Source organism: Brassica napus, chromosome A8 (assembly GCF_020379485.1).
Source record: "Brassica napus cultivar Da-Ae chromosome A8, Da-Ae, whole genome shotgun sequence".
Taxonomy (NCBI): domain Eukaryota; kingdom Viridiplantae; phylum Streptophyta; class Magnoliopsida; order Brassicales; family Brassicaceae; genus Brassica; species Brassica napus.
The window spans coordinates 19,176,400-19,201,194 of NC_063441.1; the positions used below are offsets into that span (position 1 = coordinate 19,176,400).

The 24,795-nt window shown below is 36.3% G+C and overlaps 5 protein-coding genes and 1 long non-coding RNA gene across 15 annotated transcripts; 4 read left to right on the plus strand and 2 right to left on the minus strand.

Annotated features, from left to right (window-relative positions):
* Nucleotides 1-432: 432 nt before the first annotated feature.
* Nucleotides 433-9,997, plus strand: LOC111199826. Of its 3 annotated transcripts, none has more exons than XM_022690272.2 (8): nt 433-676; nt 1,016-1,152; nt 1,233-1,331; nt 1,424-1,466; nt 1,547-1,581; nt 1,670-1,722; nt 1,826-1,877; nt 1,987-2,288. In XM_022690272.2, the coding sequence occupies exons 2-8, from the start codon at nt 1,021-1,023 to the stop codon at nt 2,044-2,046; spliced, it is 474 nt and encodes a 157-aa protein (XP_022545993.1). In that variant the 5' UTR covers nt 433-676; nt 1,016-1,020; the 3' UTR covers nt 2,047-2,288. The 3 variants fall into 3 exon arrangements, with proteins under 3 accessions (XP_022545993.1, XP_048593988.1, XP_022545994.1); XM_048738031.1 differs by lacking the exons at nt 1,233-1,331; nt 1,424-1,466; nt 1,547-1,581; ... (1 more) ...; nt 1,826-1,877; nt 1,987-2,288 and adding exons at nt 8,926-9,024; nt 9,122-9,164; nt 9,245-9,282; ... (1 more) ...; nt 9,538-9,589; nt 9,700-9,997 and having other exon boundaries at nt 435-676; XM_022690273.2 differs by having other exon boundaries at nt 459-676; nt 1,670-1,719.
* Nucleotides 3,768-8,806, minus strand: LOC106388657 (SNAP25 homologous protein SNAP33-like). Of its 5 annotated transcripts, none has more exons than XM_048738029.1 (7): nt 6,612-8,806; nt 6,445-6,538; nt 6,235-6,365; nt 5,763-6,154; nt 5,203-5,378; nt 4,711-4,870; nt 3,768-4,611 (listed from the first exon to the last, which is right to left on the minus strand). In XM_048738029.1, exons 1-4 carry the CDS (start codon nt 7,068-7,070, stop codon nt 6,056-6,058), a joined length of 783 nt encoding a protein of 260 aa, XP_048593986.1. In that variant the 5' UTR covers nt 7,071-8,806; the 3' UTR covers nt 3,768-4,611; nt 4,711-4,870; nt 5,203-5,378; nt 5,763-6,055. The 5 variants fall into 5 exon arrangements, with proteins under 5 accessions (XP_048593986.1, XP_048593983.1, XP_048593987.1 ...); XM_048738026.1 differs by having other exon boundaries at nt 3,768-4,319; nt 4,440-4,611; nt 4,711-5,378; XM_048738030.1 differs by having other exon boundaries at nt 3,768-4,297; nt 4,440-4,611; nt 5,203-6,154.
* Nucleotides 9,998-10,419: 422 nt separating the features above from the next.
* LOC106436213 lies at nt 10,420-12,338 on the plus strand. 2 transcript variants are annotated; one of them, XM_048738024.1, is made up of 6 exons: nt 10,420-10,705; nt 10,784-10,983; nt 11,074-11,244; nt 11,318-11,440; nt 11,519-11,662; nt 11,756-12,338. In XM_048738024.1, exons 2-6 carry the CDS (start codon nt 10,912-10,914, stop codon nt 12,197-12,199), a joined length of 954 nt encoding a protein of 317 aa, XP_048593981.1. In that variant the 5' UTR covers nt 10,420-10,705; nt 10,784-10,911; the 3' UTR covers nt 12,200-12,338. The 2 variants fall into 2 exon arrangements, with proteins under 2 accessions (XP_048593981.1, XP_048593982.1); XM_048738025.1 differs by having other exon boundaries at nt 10,420-10,700.
* Nucleotides 12,339-12,632: 294 nt separating this feature from the next.
* On the plus strand, nt 12,633-14,120 carry LOC106436212. Its single transcript, XM_013877169.3, has 5 exons — nt 12,633-12,817; nt 12,899-13,087; nt 13,193-13,327; nt 13,422-13,568; nt 13,631-14,120. The coding sequence occupies exons 1-5, from the start codon at nt 12,758-12,760 to the stop codon at nt 14,009-14,011; spliced, it is 912 nt and encodes a 303-aa protein (XP_013732623.2). The 5' UTR covers nt 12,633-12,757; the 3' UTR covers nt 14,012-14,120.
* Nucleotides 14,121-14,266: 146 nt separating this feature from the next.
* Nucleotides 14,267-18,046, minus strand: LOC111199831. The gene is made up of 5 exons (XR_007315460.1): nt 17,006-18,046; nt 16,251-16,438; nt 15,387-15,867; nt 14,808-15,291; nt 14,267-14,722 (listed from the first exon to the last, which is right to left on the minus strand). It is a non-coding gene; the product is annotated as an uncharacterized LOC111199831 (long non-coding RNA).
* Nucleotides 18,047-18,237: 191 nt separating this feature from the next.
* On the plus strand, nt 18,238-19,719 carry LOC111199828. Of its 3 annotated transcripts, none has more exons than XM_022690276.2 (5): nt 18,238-18,410; nt 18,491-18,682; nt 18,790-18,924; nt 19,025-19,153; nt 19,215-19,719. In XM_022690276.2, the coding sequence occupies exons 1-5, from the start codon at nt 18,351-18,353 to the stop codon at nt 19,527-19,529; spliced, it is 831 nt and encodes a 276-aa protein (XP_022545997.1). In that variant the 5' UTR covers nt 18,238-18,350; the 3' UTR covers nt 19,530-19,719. The 3 variants fall into 3 exon arrangements, with proteins under 3 accessions (XP_022545997.1, XP_022545998.1, XP_022545996.1); XM_022690275.2 differs by having other exon boundaries at nt 18,239-18,410; nt 19,007-19,153; XM_022690277.2 differs by lacking the exon at nt 18,790-18,924 and having other exon boundaries at nt 19,007-19,153.
* The last annotated feature ends 5,076 nt before the right edge of the window (nt 19,720-24,795 follow it).

A 24,795-nucleotide genomic window follows, 5' to 3' on the forward strand; every position in this document is an offset into this window, starting at 1 on the left:
TGAAAATCAAATAAAATGGAACAAAAAATTAAAATTGTATAACATTTTATGAAGTCTTAAAAATGTAAGTGCCAAGCACTGCCAAAATATCCACTGTCGACTTGTTTTTAATAATAAGAGTCAAACGGTTCTTTCTTTCTTTCTTTCTACGCAAGGAACGATAAAAGGACTCATCAGTTATCATCTAATTTGTTGTTTTTTGGCTGAGTTCAGTCCAATAGAACCTAAAATGTTGAATCTAATTGTGTAAGAGATAAAATGTTAAAACTGAAAGATGCATGGTGAGAATTGTTGATATTGAAATCTTTTTGCTCCATTATCTGATGATGTATTTGAATAAGAATTTATTAATTATGATAATTAGCGGTAAATCAACAAATCACAATGGAAATATATGAAATGAAAGTCCGCTTAAACCAAGATTAAAGGGAAGTTGATAAATAATTAGAAGTCCGCATCATCGAGTAACAAACTTTTTGGGGGTCCTATAAAGTCCGCGAGTCTAACTAACTTTTTCACTCTCTTCACAAAGTCCCAAAGAGAGATACTCTCTTCGACGGCGATTCATCTTCCTCCGCCTTCTTCCACTTCACTCTCCGCCGCGCTCGCTCACCGCTCCAGGCTTTTTCTCCGACTGTTCGCTCGGCGGTTTCGTTGTTTCTCACGTGAACTAACGGTTCGATTTTCTTTAATTTACGATCGCTCTCGTACTTTCGTCTTCTTTCTCGTCGTATCGCTGATCGTAACTACTCGCTGGATTCGTTTGCTTTAGAGATGTTCTCGTAGTTGTTGATCTTGCATCGTTTACAATCGCTAGAAAGATTTAGGAACGCAGTGAAGTTTCGTTTTCTTTTGGAATCGGATAGTCTCGTAACGTTGTCGTCTCTCGTCTTGTGTTGTTATGAGTAGAGATTACTGTAGATGAACTTCATTGCGTTGTTAATTAAGGTTATTGTATATGAAGTTTGATTAGCGTTTTGATCTGATTAAGCTCTTGATTCTATGCATGGATTAGGCAAAATGTGTTCATCAGGAACGGGATCGCCTCCGGTTGCGAAAGATGACGAGCTTCCTGAGAATCCAATCGGTGAAGAAGAAGAGTCAACCGAAGAGTCAATCGATGAACTCAACTCAACCGAAGAAAACGACTCGGTAAATCTAAAGATTACTCCAACTTTTACTTTCGTTAATTGCAATAGTGACTGTGGATTAATTAGTGTTTGTTTCTTCAGGGCGATGAAGCTGCTAGTGCTGTGAATCCTTTGTCCAGCGATGCTGCTCAGATACTCCCATTGCTACAGAATCTCCTACTCAACAATGACATCCAGAGGGTATAATCTCCATTCATATATGTTGTTTCTAGATTATTCTTTCTGGTTGTTGTACGTTTGTACACTATCTTCTTTCATATGTGCTTTGGCAGGAGAGGTTAACCGGATTGTTTCAACTCTATGCTCCAGCTGCTGGTAAATTTTCATGTTCATACTCTCTTGCATCTGCTCTGGTTTACATGTTGATTGATTATGATCTTCATTTTTAACGGAAGACACAAACGCAAACGTGAATGCCGAAGCCCAGCAGGTTGAGTTTTGCTTCTCATTTTGCTAATGACGTTATATATAGAGAGGACAGAGTATTAAGAGTCTTTTAAGTTTGTGGAAATTCACAGACGGAATGGGAGGCAGCTCTATCTTCTCAGCTTCAGTTCTTGGAGCAGAGGTAGTAGTAAAGATAAACACTCCAATTTTGATATTTTTTTGTTTACGGTACTTTCAAAATTTGGGAAACTTTGATTTGATTGTTCCAATGGTTTCAAATGATGCAGTGTGCAGATGCTTGAAGAGGAGCTTGAGAATCAGAAGAAACTAAACGCTCAGGTATTGTGATGTGCACATACGTATAGCCACACTCACCCACCATTGATCTTCATTTTTTCAGATTACCATTAGCGTTTATGTATGAATATGGTTCATGTAATGGTTGCAGCTAGAAGAACAGATCAAGCGCTTGACGACGACGAGCAGTGATCCAGAAAGGCAGGATTGACTTTGCGCTCCATCTTGAAGGAGGAGGCATATGCACCACTCTCTTTGCATTCTTTTCTTTTTACTCTCTTAGAAAACGTTATGGACTGATAAAGCGCTGTAGTTGATGATCCATTCTTTGATTGAACAGTTTACAAGTTTACTCTAGTCATATAGAATGACTCTCTCTTTTGTATATAAATAATACTGAAACTTTACTAGCTCTTGAAACAAAGGGGAAGAAGAAGTGATTTTAATCGTTCATTTTTGGTTTAACTGTTCAGTTAAGAAAATTGTGACTAGAGAATGTGATTTATTACTATTAGGTTGTTTATTATACAGTTCAAACAAACATATAATACATATCTCTCGATACCAAGCTGCAGCTTGCAGCCTTGCACACAGCATTTTTCCTTTGGTTACATAAACATATACACACACTCTTCCTCCACCCACCCTCGCCATTCTTTCATACTCAATTTAATTTTATATCTGAATCAGTCTTTCATCTATCTTAAGATTCCTCAAGCCATGCATAACATGCATGTTAGTAACCGGAAGCATACCCCTTTTGTCCCCACAGTTGTTGGTTTATAGTTTCTAAGAGCACTAGAGACTTTCCCGGGCTACGCCCGGGTTCAGACAAATATATTTACATTTAACATATATAATACATATAAATTACGGTTAATTTAAAAAAAGTAAACTGTACCTTTAGTTTAAAATGCTTGAAACTTAAAGTTCAAGTTGTTGATGATACAAAAATATATCTGAGATGATGAATATGTGAATGAATAAAAAGTTAATTAAACTGTATTTATAATCTAAATGCTTATTTATCTGACATATTTGAATTCTTATGAAAATATTTTTTTTAATCACTACTGATCCAAACTTATGCACATCTCATAGTTTCAAATAGAAAATCCAACACATATATAGTATTTTTACATTTTCTCTTTTCTAATTGGATCACAATTCGCTGACAAAAAGAAAATTGGATCACAACTCTTAGTGTTACAAAAAAAAAAGAAAAAAAGATCACAACTCCGAATTATCAAAATTTCAGTCATTACCTTCTGTTAGCGTTTCTCAAACTGTTACTTATGTAAATACTTTACATAAGAAATATATAGTAAGTTGAAATATGAATGACAAATAGAAAATGTTCGTTACAATTAAGAAAACACTAATAACTTATATTTTAATAAAGATTTTGAATGACAGTACAAAATTACATGACCATGAGTAGTTAAATTATTTTTGGTTAAACTTCTAAGATTTATGGGTGGGTCATATTAGAAGATTAAACTAAATTATTGGAGATTCTCATGAAGATTGCTAAATTGTAAGATTCTGTAAATTTTGTTGGGTTAGTTTATAGTATTCTCGAGCCAAGTAGCATGCCAAAATTAAGATGAAATACCTCTCTATGTTGCCCAAAACAGGATATTTGCTTATTCTTTTTTTGAATAGTTTTCTGTGCTTTAAGTTTCTCTTTCGTGCTGACATTGTTTTGGCTTTCAACATTTACTAACTTAGTTTGGCTTAGCTTTGTATTCAATGCCATTATGAACTTACACCACTATCTATGATCAAAAGTATTATTACTGTAACGTTCTTTTAACTCTTCTATAGAGATGGTCACACAAATATTTCAAAACATGTGGCCAATTTTATGGCAATGAGAAAGTCAAACCATTCGTTACATACTTTATGTAAAAGTAACTTTTTATAACTGTATTTCCTCATATTTCCATAGTTGATCTGATTTCTTAATTTATGTGTATGAGTCTATGCTTCAAGATCACAATGATAAGCAACCAAAATATCGCTAAGGACCACACTCACTCTGTAAGTGTCTAATATATTTGTTACTTACAGGAGGACATAAAGGTTGATGATTAGCCTATAATATCAATGATAAAGAGATTTTGCTAAAATATCTGTTGAGAATTACATGAACCCAGGATAAGTGAAATGATTCCTTAAAGAAGATTGGTTTAGCCTCGTATATCTTATATGCTCCGTACTTACTTTCTGTTTTTACTGACTCTAGTGATGGGTTCTTTAGCTTCAAGAGATCATCTTTCAGCTTCAAGGAGAGACCATTCGTTACCCAAGAGCATACAATGTTTAAGGTGATGTACCTCTCTATCTGCCTCTCTCTTACTTCAAACTGAACAGACCAGTCCTCTGGTCTGGCTTGATCAACAGGTTGATACAGCCAATTATCTCTGTTTTTGTATCTTCTCACCATCCAAAAGCAGAATCTAAGACACAGCATTATCCAAGCTATTTAAACACGCACAAAATAAACAGAACACAAACACAATTTCAAACACAAACTCAAACACATAGCAAAAACTAAATACTATTTAAAAAACTTCACATTCCACGAACTTGAGCACTCACTTGCTTATCGAAAGAGCTATTGTTAAACCATTGATAAGAATCCGGTAAAAGGCCTTGTTAAAACTAACACAGACTGTTAAGACGAAGGCACAGATGGAAGCGTTTGATAAATTGTATGTGGTCTGCGGCTGTGGCTGCTGTTGGATATACATGTAATTTATTGCGCATGTCCCTGTAAAATCGCTTATAGACAGAAGTTATAGACATAGCAATTCTATAAGAGGACACTAAGAGACTTTGAAAATGGACGTGATTAAACCTAATAGCTCACCACATTATCTCCAGCATGCCTTTTCGTGCCTCTACTCCAATGATCACGCGAATCCAATCCCTCGTCTTGAAGTTCACAGCCAATGGCAGTGAGATAAAACAGTATTCAGTACCATAGCTCGAGCTTCCTCGGGAAACCGTTGATCCTAACATATAGCAGACTAAGACATTGCACCAATACTTCAATTATGATTTCATCAACTAATAGATCATACGAAAAATACACAGGAAAATCTTGATTAACTTACCTACTTCAGTTTTTTAAACTTCGCCTGAAAAACCTTTTGAAAACCAGAGAAATGTTGAAACATGTTTAACCAAATAGCATGATTAAGTAAAAAAAAGTTTAATTTGGAAAATTTCAACTCAAAACTATCTTAAAGCCAGTTGTTACCAGGATTAAAATAATTATTTTCTTAACAACCTGAATTCAATAAAAGGTATCAGCAAAAGAAAGTTGAGCTCAGTACAACTCCAAACTTAATTGACTCACCTGACCCATCAGGATGCAACTTCCTATAAATACCGAGGTCACTTCATCAACGTATCCAATGGAAACTGAGTTGTAGTGTGCATTATTTGCCTCCTCAAAGAAGCTAACTTGTATCTCTACACTCAGCTCCTTTGTCAGCTTATGTATCCTCTATTTGTAAACCATATCGAGCACAACTGTATAACAAATACATCTCGAAATGAAATCCACCGTGTTGATAAAAGTATCAAAGGTGCATCAAGATGAAAAATGTCCTTTTAAGGCTTGGATTGCAGAAAAGTCCTCTCTTTGTGCTTGACAGAAGTAATATACCTAAAAAGTCTCCTATATGGAGATACTTGCATTCATCTTTTATACAAATCATTTTGTAATACTGCAACAGTAAGGAGAAGGCAATATATATCACTACAGAACATGACCCTACTTGACTCCTGAGTCCGAGGATAGAGCATCACGTCAATACTTAAGGAAAGTGATGATAATCTAAATGGAAACACTATAGCAGAGATGTGGCTTTCTGAGAAAACAAAAACTGAGAAATGTTTAAGAGCAAGAATGACCTGAATAAGAACGATGTTTGCTTCCTTTGCGTGTACTTCTCTGACCAGAAACCAAAACTAAACAAAAGCTCCACCACATTCTCTCCATCGCTTGTACCTGGCTCATTCGCTCTCTCTCTCTCTTTTTAATAAGAAACGTTATCTCGACTCCACAATGTTTTGTGGCACTTCTCATCCATAAGAAACGCTATCTCGATTCCACAACGTATTGCAGCCCTTCTCATCCCTGATTCTACCATATTTCCCTTAAAAGAAAGCACAACCAAAATGGATTCAGAATATATTAATTCCAATTAATCGATTTCAGTTCCCATATCAATAGCCATGTTCTTGAGTTCGCCGAGTAGATCACTTAGATCTGCAAGCCCATCGTCCTGCTTTGCTTTCTCCATCTGTTAATACAGCAGACTCACCATGATTCTTAAATATACTGGCAAACAAAAACAGAACATTTGAGATCACAGATCCACACCTCTATTTTCTGATAAGCATCAGCGGATTCAGGGAGAGGTTCATTGGCTCTTGAATCTGGTTTAGGTAGATGGTTCAGCCCCAGCTTTTCTCTAGTCTCTAAGTTGTTAACTCTTCTCTTACGGGATTCACCTTCTCAGAAGAACAAAAAATGAAGGAGTTAGGTGAAGTAACAAAGCAAAAGAGATTCATTTCTTAAGAAGAGGCATACCTCTAGTTATGACAGGACCGGTTATAGACCGAGTCTTTTTAGGCTTCCAGGTCCTTGAGAAAATGCCTCCGAGGCTTCCTAGAAGTTTCTCACCCTGAAACCAAAACACAAAACATAACAATAAGTTTCTCATAATTTATAAAAATCTCAATCTCATCTCTTTTTACCCGAGTGAGATCATGATCGATGTCAACAGCCTTGTGGTGAGTCCTCGTGATTTTCTCTCCTTGTTTTGATGATAAGGAAATCTTATCCCTTGCACTACTTATCCCTGGCACGGTCTTGGTGGTCTCCTCGGACTTGTACACAGCATAGCTCTCAAGTTCTTGAACCGTCTGGTTCTCCACGCCTCCTGATTCACGGAAATGATTCTTGAAAGAAGGTTTCAATCTCTTCTCAACCACCTCCTCATCGTCAACATCGTCAAAAGGGTTGAAGCCGTGATTCTTCTTAGTAGTAGGTAGGGAAGGTTGAGGGGAGATCTTGTTTGATGGCTTCAAGGTGTGCTTTTTATTGCCATCTGATTCATCAACTGAATCAAAAGGATTCGACTTGGAGGCAGAAGCAGAAGAAGAAGGCTTATGATGCTTGGAAAGTCTTTCCAGAGGCTTCTTCAACCCAAACATTGCAATCCAAACCTGAAAAAAAAAACTCTCGAACTGGATCAATCGAACTGAATCACTGTGGTATCAACCGAAGAAGACGAAGAGGTAGAGCTCGAGACTTCCGTCTAGGGTTTCATCACCATTACTTTAGCTTAGGAGAGTTTCAGATTTATTTGAGATAAGTGTAGATGAAGCAGTTTATAAAGGAGTAGAAAGAAAGGGAAGTGAAACGAATTCTTTAAGAGGGGAGTGAAGAACATAATTGATTGTTGAAGAGACTAATGGAGATTTACTGGTGTAGGAAACGGAGAAGACGGAGTCCGTATGAAAGAAACGATCAACATTTCATTTGAGAGGTGGGCTCGATCTGGGCCAATCCTTAATATTATAAACCCACATGAAGAAGCCTGTTTTTATGCATTTCGATTTGAACTGATATGACGTGGCAAAATAATTATTTTTTATTGGCTGATTTAATTGTCCTACGTGGATAGCTTCACTGATGCTCATATAACACTTTTAGTATAGGTTAGATTAGACCATCAGCATTGGTAAACCTCACTTCTCTATTCCCAATGCTCCTATTATTACTATTTTAATTTCGTTTTTCGTTTTATTTTAAAAAAAAAATTAATATTCATCCAATTGCGGGCCACCGCGTGGCGTAGGACCCGCATAACAGTTATGATACGGGGTCTTCTCAGCGACCTCGCACGACACGGATTCAACACTATTGAAATATTTTAATATTTTTTTTTGTGGAAAACTGTGTAAACTTTTGCTATAATCCTTCAATGCTGATGCTCTTAGCAGCAACATAATCTCTCATCCAAGTACCTAATGTATATAATATTAGTAAAATTTATTGTTTCAACAAAAAATTTAAATATTATGAAACCAAACTAATCAGATAATAATTACAAGTGTAGAAGTAGTACCTAAACTTAGTGGAAGAGTCTCCTTATAACGAGACGTCTCTCTTTTTTTCCCTTCTTCTCTTCTCTCATACTTTTCTATTTTATTTAGTATTTTAACTTGGAAAACTTTTATCCATTTTTGCTCAATTTTATAAGATATTTTCACTAAAACTTAGAAAGAGAGAAATATTTTAAGATAACAGTAAAACATGTTTTTATTTTTAAAATAATACACAAAAATATAAAATAGCAATTCATTAATATGACACTTAATATGAAACATAGAGAATATCATCTAATTTATTCTTTTTTTGCTGAGTCCAATAGACTGTTAAATCTAATTGTATCAGAGATATATACTACAAATAATTATTATAAATTTAAATGTGATACGAGTGATTATAATTTAGAACTGAAAGATGCCAGGCCAGGATTAATGTTGATATTTGAAATCTTATTGTAATTATTTTTCCCTCCATTATCTAATGATGTATTTGAAGAATACTTTAGCAGTTATGATATATAATTAGAGGTAAATCCACAACAGATGTATCGGATTTCAAAGTCCGCTAAAACCAGATTAAAGGTTAATTAGAAGTCCGCGCAACGAGTAACAAACTTTTTGCGGGTCCTATAAAGTCCGCGACTCTAACTAACTTTTTCACTCTCTTCACAAAGTCCCAGAGAGAGAGAGATTCTCTTCGACGGCGATTCGCTTACGGACTTCATCCTCCTCCGCCTTCTTCCACTTCACTCTCCGCCGCGCTCGCTCACCGCTCCAGGCTCTTTCTCCGACTGTTCGCTCCGCGGCTTCGTTGTTTCTCAAGTGAAGAAGCTAACGGTTCGATTTTCTTTAATTTACGATCGCTCTCGTACTTTCGTCTTCTAAAGATTAGTCGAACTTTTACTTTCGTTAATTGCAATAGTGGCTGTGGATTAATTAGAGTTTGTTTCTTCAGGGCGATGAAGCTGCTAGTGCTGCGAATCCTATGACTAGCGATGCTGCTCAGATCCTCCCATTGCTACAGAATCTCCTGATCAACAATGACATCCAGAGGGTATAATAATTTTTCCACTCCATAAAATGTTGTTTCTATATTCTTCTTTCTGGTTGTTGTACGTTTGTACACTATCTTCTTTCATGTGTTTTGGCAGGAGAGGTTAACCGGACTGTTTCAACTCTATGCTCCAGCTGCTGGTAATCTTTCATGTTCATATATTTCTTGCATCTGCTCTGGTTTACAAGTTGATTTTGATTGTGATCTTCATTTTTAACAGAAGACACAAACGCAAACGTGAATACCGAAGACGAGCAGGTTGAGTTTTGCTTCTCATTTTGCTAATGACATTATGTATAGAGAGGAAGTTGGTGTGAGGACAGAGTATTAAGAGTCTTTTTAAGTTCACAGACAGCAAGGGAGGCAGCTCTATCTTCTCAGGTTCATTTCTTGGAGCAGAGGTAGTACTAAAGATAAAACTCCACTTTTGATTTTTTTTTTTTTTTTACGGTACTTCCAAAATTAATTTGGGAAACTTTGATTTGATTGTTCCAATGGTTTCAAATGATGCAGGGTGCAGATGCTTGAAGAGGAGCTTGAGAATCAGAAGAAACTAAACGCTCAGGTATTGTGATTGTGCACATACGTATAGCCACACTCACCCACCATTGATCTTCATTTTTACAGATTACCATTAGCGTTTATATATGATGATGGTTCATGAAATGGTTGCAGCTAGAAGAACAGATCAAGCGCTTGACGACGACGAGCAGTGATCCAGAAAGGCAGGATTGACTTTGGGCTCCATCTTGACGGAGGCATATGCACCACTCTCTTTGCACTCTTTTTTTTACTCTCTTAAAAAACGTTATGGAGAGATAAACCGCTTTGGTTGATGATCCATTCTTTGATTGATCAGTTTACAAGTTTCCTCTAGTCATATAGAATGACTCCCTCTTTTTGTATATAAATAATACTGAAACTTTACTAGCTTTTGAAACAAAGTGGAAGAAGAAATGATTTTAATCCTTCATTTTTTGCTTGACATGTCTACGTAAATGATTAGAGAATGTGATTTCTTGTTAGGCAATCAACACCAACATATTAATACCTCTCGATACCTACTCCACATTCATGTAACTAATGAAAATCAAGCTTTCTTAATCATGGGCATATTCAATTCATTCTGTATTTGAATCAATTTGTCATCTATCTTAAGCTTCTCCAAACCATGCATAACATGCATCTTAGTAACCGGAAGCATCCCCAAACCAAAATAACCAGACCGACTCTATTTAAAGTAATAACCAACCACTAATTATAATCGGCTCATAGGCCCATTAATTACAGATCTAATAAGTCCATGATGCTTGGCCGTCACGTCGCTCTCCTACCTACACCTTTTAAATAACAAAACGTTTAATCTTTTATTCAACAAAGGCATCTATACATTTTTGGACTCTTTTGCGCACTTAATTTTTTAGTTAATGAAAAAATTAAAAAAAAAAAAAAAATCAATGACTGAGTTTGAGTTGCAAACTTGCAAACCAGAGTCGAATTTTGATCGTCTTGCAGTGGATACTGGTTAAGGGCTTCACCTTCACGGGATCGGTTGCGGCAAGCGAGAGACACGACTCGAAAGCAATGTCCGGCCGATTTTGCGCACATGCTTTAACGTCGAAAGAGGAGCTCACGAGAAGAGAACTTGCTCCAGTTCTTTAACTAGTTCCCGACCCGTATGGTACACTCAACCTCCACACAACTAATCCGTATTATTAATATTAATCACCTTTCTTAATTAACTTAACCTTCTGTATAGGCTGTCTCCCTCAGACCATATCGTTGACTTTCTATTACCCTTGATCTGTCATTTTTCACCTTGCTCTGTTTTGGGGGGCTCTGAAGTTTCAAGATCAGATAAGAAGACCGGCGTTAGTGTTATTCAATATGTTTGAAAATAAGGATGTGTTTCCTGGATTTGTGCTCTGGATTAATCAGACTATTCAAGAGCCTCTCAAGGTTAAACTTCCATTTATATCTCAAGAAGCTTAATCAAATAGAGAACTTAGTTGGATCATGCTTTATGTGCTATTGTTATTGTTGATATAGGCTGAGTTCAAGAGGTTAAGGAATATCAAAGAGCAAAGCTTGGTCAAGAGTCTTAACAAGATAGAGGCAGAGACTACTTATGATAAGCACAGAGATGAGGAGAAGTTAGAAAGGCAATTACAATCTTGGAGAAATAATCCTTCATGGATTGATCAACCTCCTAAGGTTCAGGTATGATCATAACCAAAAAAAAAAATCTCAAAACATAGAGTAGCTGGTATTCAAAGAAATATTGTCTTTGCAGGTGAAAACACAAAACGGTTCGTTTTGCCATTTGAATGTATATTTTAACGTGGGATTGCCTCCTGAATCAGTCTACAACATTTTTACTCATCCAGACAACAAACGATACTTCAAGAACATCAAGGTGCTTGCTGGTCTCTGCTGTCTTGTATGATTCAAAAAGTAGTGATTATTAAGATAATTTTCTTAATCTCTAAACCAGGAATGCATATCAAGAAAAGTTTTGATGGAGGAAGGACCAATGCAGACAGTGGAGGTGAAGCAAGCCGCGGCTTGGAAGTTTCTTTGGTGGGCTGGTACTTTCCCTGTACATCTAATTGTCCAAGAAAATCGAAAAAATCTCACCGTAAGATATAATTATATTCTTCACAAAAATCATTATTCTTGTTCTGTACTCACCACTTCAAATTTGTTTTTCTCTCTTTATTTTCAAGCACAGTCAAAATATAAGCAAGAGAAAACAATGTTCATGAAAGTGTTTGAGGGTTGTTGGAGAGTAGAGCCATTGTTTATAGATGAACATTTGTGTGACCGCATGAAACCAAAAACTCTACAAGATTACGATAGTTGTAGCAATGGACGAGGAAGGGTAGGGTCGAAGGTGACAATGGATCAGATGTTTCAGCCTTCTGCTATACTTACTCCACCTCCACTTTCTTGGTACATTCGCGGGATCACCATTAAAACCACAGAGAGTATGATTGAAGATCTCCTCGCTGAAGCTGCTAGGCTCCGAGGAGGAGGAGGAGGAGGCCATGATGATGATGGTCAAGGAGAAAACGGCGTTGTATTGGAGAAGAGCAAAGATGAGCACATAAAGGAGAGATGGAGATCACGTAGGAGAAGTAACGGGATGAGATATACGAATCGGAGAATGATGTAATTAATGTAATTATAATTAATGTAATTGTAACCCTAAAATATCTGACTACCTATTGTTGATTCAAGCAGTGCCAATTCATGGCACAACCGGATAAAACCTTTTTTTTTAAAGAAAAAAGTTTAAAGAGTTTATACATAAATCGCATAGCCCCAAAATTTTCAAAATTTGTTTATTAATAACTTTTAAATGTTTATGGTATTTTAAATTTCAGATCCGACCATTGATAAACATTAAAAAAAATTGGACTACCAAAAAAAAAGGAACATGCACTTTGGTGGGTTTTGATTCATTTTACTGAGAACTTGGGTCTTCTCTTTCCTCAGAAAGATCTCGCTTGTACGTCATGTAATCACGAGAATTGAGCTGCCAGCCTGCCACTTCATTGTTTCACCATGCATAAAACTTAACGTACACCATTCTCTCAAAATGCAGAATATACTTTAACTAACTTTCCACAAACCATAATATATATATATACACGCAAGTTTTAGATCGTCATTTACTCTTGCTCTCATCAGGTAAGTATTAGTTTTGGTAGGCTAAACTTTCGAATATAAAATGGGTATATTCCCTGGATTTGGTAGCTGGATAAGTAAGAACAGTCAACAGCCTCTTAAGGTCAGCTTATATCATCAATCAGAGGACCTGAGGAAGTCAAATGGATATATAAGCACATTTTTATTCCATTTGTTGATGTAGGCCGAGTCCAAGAGATCTGAAAATGTCGAATCTAAGTCGGTGTCAGAGAAAGACATCAATAATAATGCTCCTGCTAACAAGAAGAAGAAAGAATATGTGTATGATGAAAAAGAGGAGATGAGACAACATATACTTTGGTATGAAGAAGAGAAGAAGCATCCTTGGCATAATCCCCCTCCCAAGGTCAAGGTACGAAAAAAAATCTCTAAACAAAATATAATACCCAAAATCTTTTTGCCTTGGTAGAATCAATAACAAGATCTTTAAAATTTCTTGATATTTTGATCTTTGAAGGTGACAACTAAGAAGGGTGTTTACCATATGAACTTAGAAGTAACCATAGGAGCGGCGCCTAATATGACCTTCTTTTGGTTGACTGACCCAGGGAGCAGTTCGTTTTTTGATATGAAGAATTGGCGCGTCCTTATGGTTTTCTTTTCTCATCATATTATATGATTCCAATGTGGTATTAAATATATAGAAATACATGAGAATGTGATGTCTTTTTTTTTTTGTTATCAAGAAAAACATAAAAAGAAAGGTTTTGACGGAGGATGGTCCGAGGCGGGTCATCAAGGTGGAGAAAGCTGTGGTTCATGACTTCTTTTCGCTGACTACTATTCCTATCCCGTTACATCTAATTGTGGAAGAAAACGAAAAAGATCTTACGGTAAGAAGCTTCTCTCACAAGAATCAACACCTTTTTTTGTACCTAACTCAGCTTACTGACAGGGAAAATATAAGAAAGAGAAAGTAATGTTCATGAAAGTGTTCGAGGGCAACTTTAAAGTGGAGCCTGTATATGTAGATCAAGAACGGTTGTGCAAAAAGAAGTTACCAAAAGATCAAGAAGAATATAAAAAATGTAGTGGTGGCGAAGGAAAGACTGCGTCAAAATTGACAATAAATCAATACTTTGAGCCATATCCTCCATTTAATCTACCGCCGCTTTCTTGGTACATCCGTGGGAGCACCATCAAAGCCTCCAAAAATCTGCTCATTGCACTTCAGAACACATCTAAGATTATAAGAATAGCTAAGCTGCCCGAAGATTATGAAGAATTTAGAGCAAAGATGAATTCCAGGAGTAACGCAAATTCAATATTTTATTAGAAAAGCTTTAAAACAAATTACAACGAATCTGTTTAATCAGAATAATATGACTTCGCAGCTTGTGAATCAACATTGATCATTTTCTAACCTATCAAATTAAGCAACACAACTCTCGTTGCACACTTGATTATGCTTGATAAGAAACTCTCACACCCAGCTCTCTGATCTCTCAAAACCGTGACTAGCTAAAAACCTCTCCAGCTCCTTTTTATTACCACCTAGATGATCCTAACGACTCCTTTGGATAAACCCAAATCTCGTCACATAATCCTTGAATATCTCATTTCGAGTAGATCTTCTTTTAACACAGACTTCTTTGCCACGTCATCTATTGTTACAAAAAGAATACTCCTGCACCTTTGGTCAGACTTGGTAAACATTCTCTAATAAGACGAGAATTCCAAGTCTCAACAGAATATACCAGTACAGGTTGGTCCGTCCCGTCCTGTACTACAGCGGGCTCATATTTACGGGTCACGGCGGGTCAGTTCCGCGTGGACTGCGGTCTCCAAAAGGGCTGCCCAATCCCGCCCTGCCAAGTGCACAATCCTTTACGGGACGGCCTGCGGGACAGACGCTAATGGAGTGCATCAGTACGCTTTTTGACGCTGCAGGCCGCTCCAGGAGGCTTCTTGACGCTGCAGGCTGCTCCAGGATGCTTTTTGATGCTGAATGCTGTTCCAGGACGCTTCAGGCTGCTCCACTACATACCTAAGTGCACATAATGAAGATACATGAAGCATCTGCTATTAAAGATGTATCAAATTTGCTATATATTGTTCTTGTAGTCCATTACAACTTGCTCCAAGTGCACAAAACTAATTTGTTATATAACGTCAGCTGGTGGTAATGACCGGACACCCCGGTGTGCTATATCGTAGCCTACACCGGCATTCACAGTCATCACCAGCCACCTCTTTGTTCACCTACAAAAACAAAATACATATCCGAGACTTAATACAAAAATAGAGATAGAATACACCCACAATTTCAAACAACAGTTAACTGAGCTACCTAGCAAACCGAGACAGAGACATAACACATTCACATAACATCAAACTAAGCTAAAAAGCAAGCATCACAAGCAATAAAATTATATCAGTGACAAAACAAGTAACTAAAGAGGATAAATGGAGAAAAAGACGACCATGCATGCAGCGAAGGCGAAGTGACGGTGGTGGATTTTAGAAGAATAGAAGCTCTGGCAGTGGATCTAAGAAGAATAGAAGCTCCGGTGGTGGATCGAAGCAAAGGAGCTCCAGAAGAAGAAGATAACCCACCTGAAATAATGAGTTAGAGTGTTAGACCCGAGAAAATATAAATCGACAACAAACCATGTTTGATCTTTCTTTGCATGTGACATGCATGTAGTCACCGTCGCTGAAGAACCCATCGCCGGAGCTGGATCTCGTCTTCGGTGGAAAGTGAGTTCGAATACTTCTCCCGGTGGCTTAAAGAAGCTCCACTCTTGGAGATAGAAGACACATGGGAGTAGTCTGGAAGTATCATCAACCTTCAAATATCCGTCATCGGAGCTCCATTTGTCGTCGGCGAACATCTAAGACCGAATCGCCTCCTCTCTCTCTCTCTCTCTCTCTCTCTCTCTCTCTCTCTCTCTCTCTCTCTCTCTCTCTCTCTCTCTCTCTCTCTCTCTCTCTCACGTTGTTTCAGGTGAAGGCAAAAATGGAGACTATTTGCGGGTCTTCAATATCCCGCAGGTTAACCTGTGGTCCATCCCGCTTTCGGCCCGATCGCACAGTACTATCTCGCGAGGCCCGAAAGTTTATGGGCTTACTAAATAAAGGCCCAATTTTGCCACAACAAGCCTTAACGGTTCAGATCCTTGGTTGACATTCCTATATGCCACCAAAACCGTTGATTAGACTTTTTTAGTTTTAAATTTACATTAGTGTTTATAATAAATAAAGTTGATGAAGTTTTCTATGGTTAAAATAATATATGTTAGTCATTTTCGGTTATAATACTTTCAGGACATCATGTATGAATTTGTAAACTTAAAAAAAAAAAAATAGGATACATTCAGACACAACTGGTGATAATTTGTTTATTATAACTAAAGATTTTTCGACAATCAAATACGACAACAAATAGAAAATTCATCGAAATCCTTAAATTGTTATCAAACATACATAAAATTGTTATCACATACTATTATTGACTAGTATTAACTGCCGCAGCTTAAAAGTTTTTTAAATTGAGATGAAATAGGTTAGTATACCTCTTCTGGAGCTTGCGATCTATTCATCTCTCTGCTACTCATCTATTTTAAACTCGATTCTTATACCCATCTCTCTCAATGGCTAACTCAAGGGTGTTTTTCTGATTTGAAGTCCGGTAGGTGTTCATCGGTTGTGGAGGCGAGTCTGCTGCGGTACTGGGAGGCTAGGAACGTCAAGCCTGGTGAATCTGAAACTATTATTTAGCATTGAGATCGATTTCCAGTCAATTAGCATTGGTTCTGTATTTTTGTGTTTTGTCCCCCTTTTATATATAAAGATGGACTGTTATTTATTAAAGTAGGTGTTACGGTTGGCATCAAGTGCCACACTGGATTTACGAAGATATCAAAATGGATCAAAGCTGTCCTTCATTGAGCTTCAGTTAATTTATTTGTTTATAATTTCCATTCTTATGCTTTTTGCGTTACTGTTGATTTCTTATAACTGGATCTGGATTGTTATTGATTTTGCAGAATCTTCCAACTCTGTGCTAGAAGATACAGTTTTGGATGTTCTCAAAATTCTTATTTGGTAAGGAATCCAACAATCAATATGGTCTTTTTGATTTCTATGGGCTCTTCGTATATGTAGTTTCATGATGTCTTAAAGTAAATATTACTTTTTCTGTATAGGTAAAAAACCATCTGATTCTCATACATTGCAAAGCCGGAAACGTAATATACTCCTTATTGCTTTTCATCTCTTGAGAACCAACAGAAGAATTTGGAGAAGAAGATTGTGACCGAGATCTTACCGGCAAAGAAATTCCACAAAGCTGAAGAATACCATCAGCATTACCTCTCCAAAGGTGGGAAGAGTGGCCATGCACAATCCCCTTCAAAGAGCTGTAAGGACCCTATCAGCTGCTTTGGCTGAGGAAAAGCTTTTGTTCCTCTTCCACCAAAACAGAGGATTCTCAGAGAATATGTATATGTTTGTGTGTGTGTGTGTTGATTTGTAAGTCTCAGTTAGTAATAAAGATGCATGTGTGATCATCTCAAGTGTGTGTGTTCCAAAAAAAAAAGTGTTCCAAAACAAAATGATCATCTCAAGTGTGTAACTGAATCTGATGTATGTTGGAATAATTAATAAGTACCATCATTAGAACCTAAACCTCTTATTTACTTATGTTTTTGTGTTAGGATTCTCTAATTTTCTTGAACGGATGCATGGCCTCTAACCACTTTTGCCACTCATACACCAACATGTCCAATTTTGTTTTAAGAAATTACGATGTTGCTGAGGTGATTTTAGCAGGAGACAACCATCCATTGACTGGCATGTGTTCTATCAGCTGCATGTAACACTTTTTGAGATATGGGTTGGAAGAAGAAAAGGCTGCAATTGGATTAAAGGACACGTGACATTCACACAACTTGAATTGTAACGTAAATAAAATTGAAGTTTAAACTCTCTGATAGTCTGATGGCAGAGTCTGCTGTTGCCACTATCATCTGTTATGAGAATTCAGAGAGTTAATTTCGTAGTTAATGTTATGTTTTCATTGTACTTCTCTAGTTTTTCACAAGAACAAATAATTTCAAACTATTTTGTTCTGTATTCACCACTTCAAATTGTTTTTTTCTCCCTTTATTGTCGAGAGCAGTCAAAATATAATGAAGAGAAAACAATGTTCATGAAAATGTTTGAGGGTTCTTGGAGATTAGAGCCATTGTTTATAGACGAACATTTGTGTGACCGCTTAAAACCAAAAACACAAGAAGATTCTATACTTGTAGCAATGGACGAGGGAGGATAATCGCATAGATCCTACAATTGATTATACATTGAAAAAAATATTGGACTCTACCAAAAACCGAACATGCACATTGGTGGGTTTTCATTTTTCTGAGAACTTGGGTCTTCTCTTTCCCCAGAAAGGTCTCGCTTGTACGTCATGTAATCACGAGAATTGAGCTGCCCACTTCATTTTTTCGCCATGCATAAAACTTAACGTACACCATTCTCTCAAAGTGCAGAATATACTTTAACTGGCATTCCACAAACCATAATATATATACTCAAGTTTTAGATCGTCATTTACTCTTCCTCTCATCAGGTAAGTATTAGTTTTGGTGGGCTAAACTTTCGAATAGAAAATGGGTGTATTCCCTGGATTTGGTAGCTGGATCAGTAAGAACAGTCAACAGTCTCTTAAGGTCAGCTTATATCATCAATCAGAGGACCTGAGGAAGTCAAATAGATATAAACGCACATTTTATTCTGTTTGTTGATGTAGGCCAAGTCAAAAGGATCTGAAAATGTCGAATCTAAGTTGGTGTCAGAGAAAGACACTAATAGTAATGCTCCTGCTAACAAGAAGAAGAATAGGAAAGAACACTATGATGAAAAAGAGGAGAGGATACAACATATACTTTGGCATGAAGAAGAGAAGAAGCATCCTTGGCAAAATCCCCCTCCCAAGGTCAAGGTAAAGAAAAAAATATCCAAACAAAATATAATACCCAAAAATCCTTTTGCCTTGGTAGAATCAAGAACAAGATCTTTAAAATTTCTTTAATTTTTTGATCTTTGAAGGTAACAACTAAGAAGGGTGTTTACCATATGAACTTAGAAATGACCATAGGAGCTGCGCCTGAATTAACCTACTTATGGTTGATTGATTCATGGGGCAGTCATTTTTATGATGAGAAGAAGCGGCGAGACCTTATGGTTTTCTTTTCTGATCATTATATGATTCCAATTTGGTATTAAATATACATGAGATTGTGATTTTCTTTTGTTTATTATCAAGAAAAACATATCAATAAAGGTTTTGACGGAGGATGGTCCGAGGCGGGTCATCAAGGTCGAGAAAGCTGTGGTTTATGACTTCTTTTCGCTGACTTCTATTCCTATCCCGTTACATCTAATTGTGGAAGAAAACGAACAAGATCTTACGGTAAGAAGCTTCTCCCACAAGAATCAACACCTTTTTTGTACTTAACTCAGCTTACTGACAGGGAAAATATAAGAAAGAGAAAGTAATGTTGATGAAAGTGTTCGAGGGCAACTATAAACTGGAGCCTGTATATGTAGATCAGGAACGGTTGTGTAAAAAGAGGTTACCAAAAAGTCAAGAAGAATATAAAAAATGCAGTGGTGGCCAAGGAAAGATTGCGACAAAATTGATCATAAACCAATACTTTGAGCCATATCCTCCATTTAATCTACCGCCGCTTTCTTGGTACATCCGAGGGAACACCATCAAAACCTCCAAAAATTTGCTCAATGCACTTCAGGACACGGCTAAGATTATACGAAGTACGAAAGGTTGAGTTGAGCTGCCCGAAGAATATGCCAGATTGAGACGTCAAATGAGACTTTCTTAGTTTTATATTTTATTAGTGTTTATAAACAAAATATAGATGAAGTTTTTATAGTTAAAATAAAATTTGTTAGTAATTTTCAGTTATAACACTTTTTTGAAAAAGTCAGTTATAATACTTTCAGGACATTATGTTTGAATTTGAAAACTTCTTTACAAGATCGTACATTCGTATGTATTCAAACACAATTAGTGATAATTTGTTTATCTAGCTAAAGATTTTTCGACGAATAATAAGACAAAAAATATAAAGTTTATTGAAATCCTTAATTTTTGAAAAATAGAAAATTGTCATCAAACATACAAAAATTGTTTATCACGTATTATTGACTATAGGTAACCGCAGCTGATTTTTTTTTTTAACTGAGATTACTTAAAATTATTTACAATCTAACATGTCGCCAGAAAGATTAATAAGTGTGTTGGATTTGTTATCAGTTGATACAACAATAGTTCAAATTTGATTACATAAGTTTATTGAATAATTGTGGAAGAACAAAATACAAGAAAATATATATTTTATTGTTTTAAATTTAATGTCCTTTATAACCGTTGATGAGATTGGATTATTTGAAAAAAAATATATGTTTAATAATTCTAGAAAAAAATATATAAAAAGGTATAGTTTGTAAATTCCCTTAGGTAATGTAAACCGATAGATCGACACTAACGAACTACGGAATAAACCTACGTGAAGACATGAAAGAAACAAACATGGAAAACACTAGTTTTTTTTTCAAAAAAAAAACACTAGTTTTGTTCAGTGAACATCCACAAATAAACTATTCTTAAACACATGAATGAAAATTACGGGCTTAATTATTAATCGACTTTTAAAATGTGTCTGGTCCATTAATATTCCAAAATTTTAAAAGGGACGCTAAAGATATTTTTTGAAAAATGTTAAATTATCATTAAAAAGAGAATTTTCTACAACTTTTTTTTTATAATGCTCTATCGACTGATCCGGTCAGCTTTCAGAAAAACGTACTTTATACTATATATCTATCACACCATATGATCTAAGTTTGAAGTACTTTCCGACTAAAGTCAAAGAGGGACCGATCATCTGTTACAGCCAACCATATTAATCACTTGGATTCAAAATTAAATTAGTTCTGAGAGGAATCGAGCTCATGGTACACACTTGTGTGATCTCATTTCTCAAATTGTGTGACTCTGTTCCCGTGTGACTTTGTTTCTCAACTTGTGTGATTCTATTTCTCTACTCGTGTCTATTCCCGCAAATCTTCTACTTCAACCATATTTAATGATCGAAATACGGTTACGGACGCCTTTGTCAATGAACATTAGGAGAGTTGCACAGTTCTTATTACTATTCTTTTTGTTCCATTTACTTTAGTTCGACGTTACCGGGTCGGGTTGGGTTGGATCGAAGAATCCAAAAAATAACATTTGAAATCTCCGGTGTCAAACCCAGGAATCAAGGAAGGAAGAACTAAAATTTTGTAAGCTTTGGCGATTTGTAAAATTTTAGGTTTATATAAAAAGAAATGTGGATCATATATTTTTGGGTTTTAAATGAAAAAACCTTTCATTTAAATAAAATGCAAGAATAAAAAATTTCACCTGGGTCGGATCGAAGAATCTAAAAAATATCATTTGAAACTCGGGTCAGATTGTGCGGTAACCGGGAATCAGGGAAGGAGTGACATTCACAATAAATAATATCAAAGGAGGGAGGGCACAGGAGACGTGCCTACGCTCACTCACAGTAATTGCCACACCCTAACTTCTCTGTCAAGTCAGGTTTAGAAAATCTCTGCTTTAATCTCTCTGTTCATCTCTATGCTCTGCTATGTAACTTATCAGAGCCGGGCCTGGATACAAGCCCATCAAGCATTTGCTTGGGGGCCGATCAGTATTTAAAATAACTTGGGGCCAATTTTTCAATTGCTTAGGCAGCAGAGATGGTGAAGTTTCTGATATTTGAGTTAAACTGATTTGCGTCCCGGATTCGAAGGGCGACTATTGCGTTTTTTGTACCATATTTTAATACGAAAATAAAACTGACTTTTTTATTTTTTCCAAAAATAAAACTTTACTTATAAAAAAAGGAAATTTTATACAATAAATGAGAGTTTTCTCTCTTCTTAGGCCTCCACATCATCAAGAAGGAGAGGACAATTAAGGACACGTGTCCATCTTTTATTTCCGCAAGCCAGTTTTCTTGACTTCAATTTGGGCCATTTATGTTTCTGTAGAAATGACAAGGCCCAATCTCTCATTTGACCAAAAAAGTCCTAACACGTCTCCTTCACTTTGTTTGTTCGTTTCGATCTGAGGAACCCTGTCTGTTTCGATTCCTTTCCCCAGCTGAGAAATGGCAATCGTTATGGAATTGGAACCTCAATACCCACTAATCTGGTTATGGTCAAGAAAGGTGGAGCGTCGATGGGTAGTGATCTGGTCCTGGCTTGATGGAAAGGTACTGAGACATTTCCTTTTCTCAATTATCGATCCCTATATTGCTATCCCATTATCCCGTTCTTTTTTTTTTTTTTGCGCAACTCCTTCCTTTTTCTATGATCATACTTCTTTCTCAGTGTTTATATTGTTGATTTTGCTAGAGATTTCGATGTCATGTTGTTGTGGAGCTCTATTTCTCTGAGCTTAAGGCTAGCCGTTGTAGGAAGGTTGTGGTGACGAGGCTTCTTATGTTTTTGGAAACTTGAATTATTAAGAAATTCTGTTCTCGGAAGCTGGAAATAATAAGAGATTGGAGAGTTGATGGGCGTGGATCTGCTAATGGTCAATCGAAAGGTAATTATTCTTACTGTCTACTTCGATTTAAAAACCTATACACTTTCTGGATTATTCTTCTTACAAGTGTTCTTATTTGGCCGCAGTCAACAAAGCAACATAGCTTCTGCTCAGGCTCTGAGCCACCGATACCATCGCTATGTACATCATGTACCTTATGGCCGTCACGACCCTTCGGTATTTGAACTGAAATACTGATGATATGGGTCAGATGTACGAGCTATACTTCGAGCTTACTATTCAGCTTCATGCAATTTGATGGGGTTAGTTCTTTCTTTTCTTTTGTGTGTATTCACATGCCGATCCTGAAGCTGGATTTAAATCTCTAGATCAGATTTAAATTTCTATGTCTTAACTAAGAAAGTTCTATTTGGAAAAATTCATGATTTTGTAAATACCATGCTTTCTGAAATTTTGTTACTATTTATTAGCTCCTAGACTCTCCTTATACCATTACATAAACGATGCGATGATGTGTGTACGCCCATGTGTTTTCGGTTTTCTCTTTCGGATTCTCAATGATGATTCATGAAGATTACGCGTGACTTCAAATATGTGTTTTTTGAATTGGTAATTATTGTGAAAACCTTTGGTCGGAACATGAATTTATGAATTTTGTTGCGTTCTATTAGCTCTTTGACTCGCTCTCTATAGCATCCCATAAATGATGAGATGATGTGTGTTTACACTCCCCTATGTTCTTGATGCTCTCTTTTTGATTCCCGATGGATAGTTCATCAAGATATATGTGTTTGATTTCATGTATATGTTTATAGGATTGCAACATTTAGATTGCCACTGATGGGAACATGAAAGTATAATATTTTTAGTAGCGTTATATTAGCTCTTTGACTATACTTTTCAGATGCAATACTTACTGTTGTGGATCAGTGTGGAGAAGCAGACTCTTATTTCTCAAATCTGCTAAACTTTTTCCCAACGTACCTGTAAGTATTATTTCCCCGCATACTCTACTATCAATTTGTTTTTTCTTCTTAAACTTGATCAGCTTAGTTGATGACAACCAACAATCTGTCTGGCCCTTTTATCTAGGATTGTTCGGCCTTGAATCTGCTTGCATCAAAAGCCTTTGACCTTCCTCATCCTACCAAGGGCCGATCATCTTCGCAGGTATCTTATTTACGCGTTACTGCTCTCCGATGAGGCGATGACCATACAGCACACTGGAAACAAAAATATCAAGCCTCTAAATGTGTCCCAAATCTCACTACCGGCCTACCCTCTACAGATATAGCACGGTATTCAACTGTACTGCTCTCAACTCTCTTAATTTGTGCTTACAGTCATCTTTCATGGTTTTGATCTTTGGTTATAGACTCAAGTCGGAGCGTCTTAGAGACCATGGAGAAGAAGGAACAAATGCAGTTTCTTATGAACCTGCTGCAGACAAGACAAGACACCAAGGAGAAACGCTTCGTTGAACCCCTTTTGATATGCAAGAGCCCGCACAATACTCACTCATTTCTGTTTTCAATGATTATTCCAATAGAGGAGAAACAATTAACACAAAACGTGTGTTGGTTGTTTAGTCTTCATGCGAGATATTCATGTGAAATACTAGCTTCTCTTTCACTTTTTTGGTGCGACGAGTATGCTGTGATTAAATTATTTGATTGTGTTGATTACTTGATTTTGTTGAGCATGAAATTTACTTGCATAATTGTAATATGATGCTTGATTTGTCGTGATTCCTTTTCTTTTCTGTAAGGTAGCCAATAGGAAAATTCAAAACCTCAATCTTTAAGACAATGACCACTGTCGGGCATGTAATATTTGTTACAAATTTTCCAACAATCAAGGTTGCACCAAAACAAGTCCAGGTGGCCACAAATTTTGAAAACCAAAAATTAAATACCATTCATCTCTTTTTATTTTTATTATGTTTATTTTACTCCAAGTTAGATTGCAGCTTAGATTTTATCGGTCTTTAGACAAGGAACATGGCTGGATATATGCGAAGTAATTGTGTGAATATATCAAATGATCTTATATAATAACTGACCAATTTGGCTACTATACTTTCTAAACTAAATTATTTAATTATTGAACAATTTCCAAAATATAAAAGTTAAAAACATCATATATGCTACCAATATAATAAAACAATATCACAAAATAACAAAAGAATAAAAACAAATATAATTACTAACACAAATCATTCTATTAAATAATTTAAAATAATAACAATAATAGAAAATCCGGCGCGTAGCGCCGGCCAACCCCTAGTATAGCATAAAAAGGAAATAAGATAATGATCACGATTAATTATATAAATTCCTAAAAAAAAATCAGTTTTCAAAACCTAATCGTTTGTTTTTTTTTGGTAAACATGTTAAGATTGCATTACCAATTTTTTGAGTTTGAGACAGACGGTACAAAGAGATACTAGTAGCGGAAAATACAAACACCGA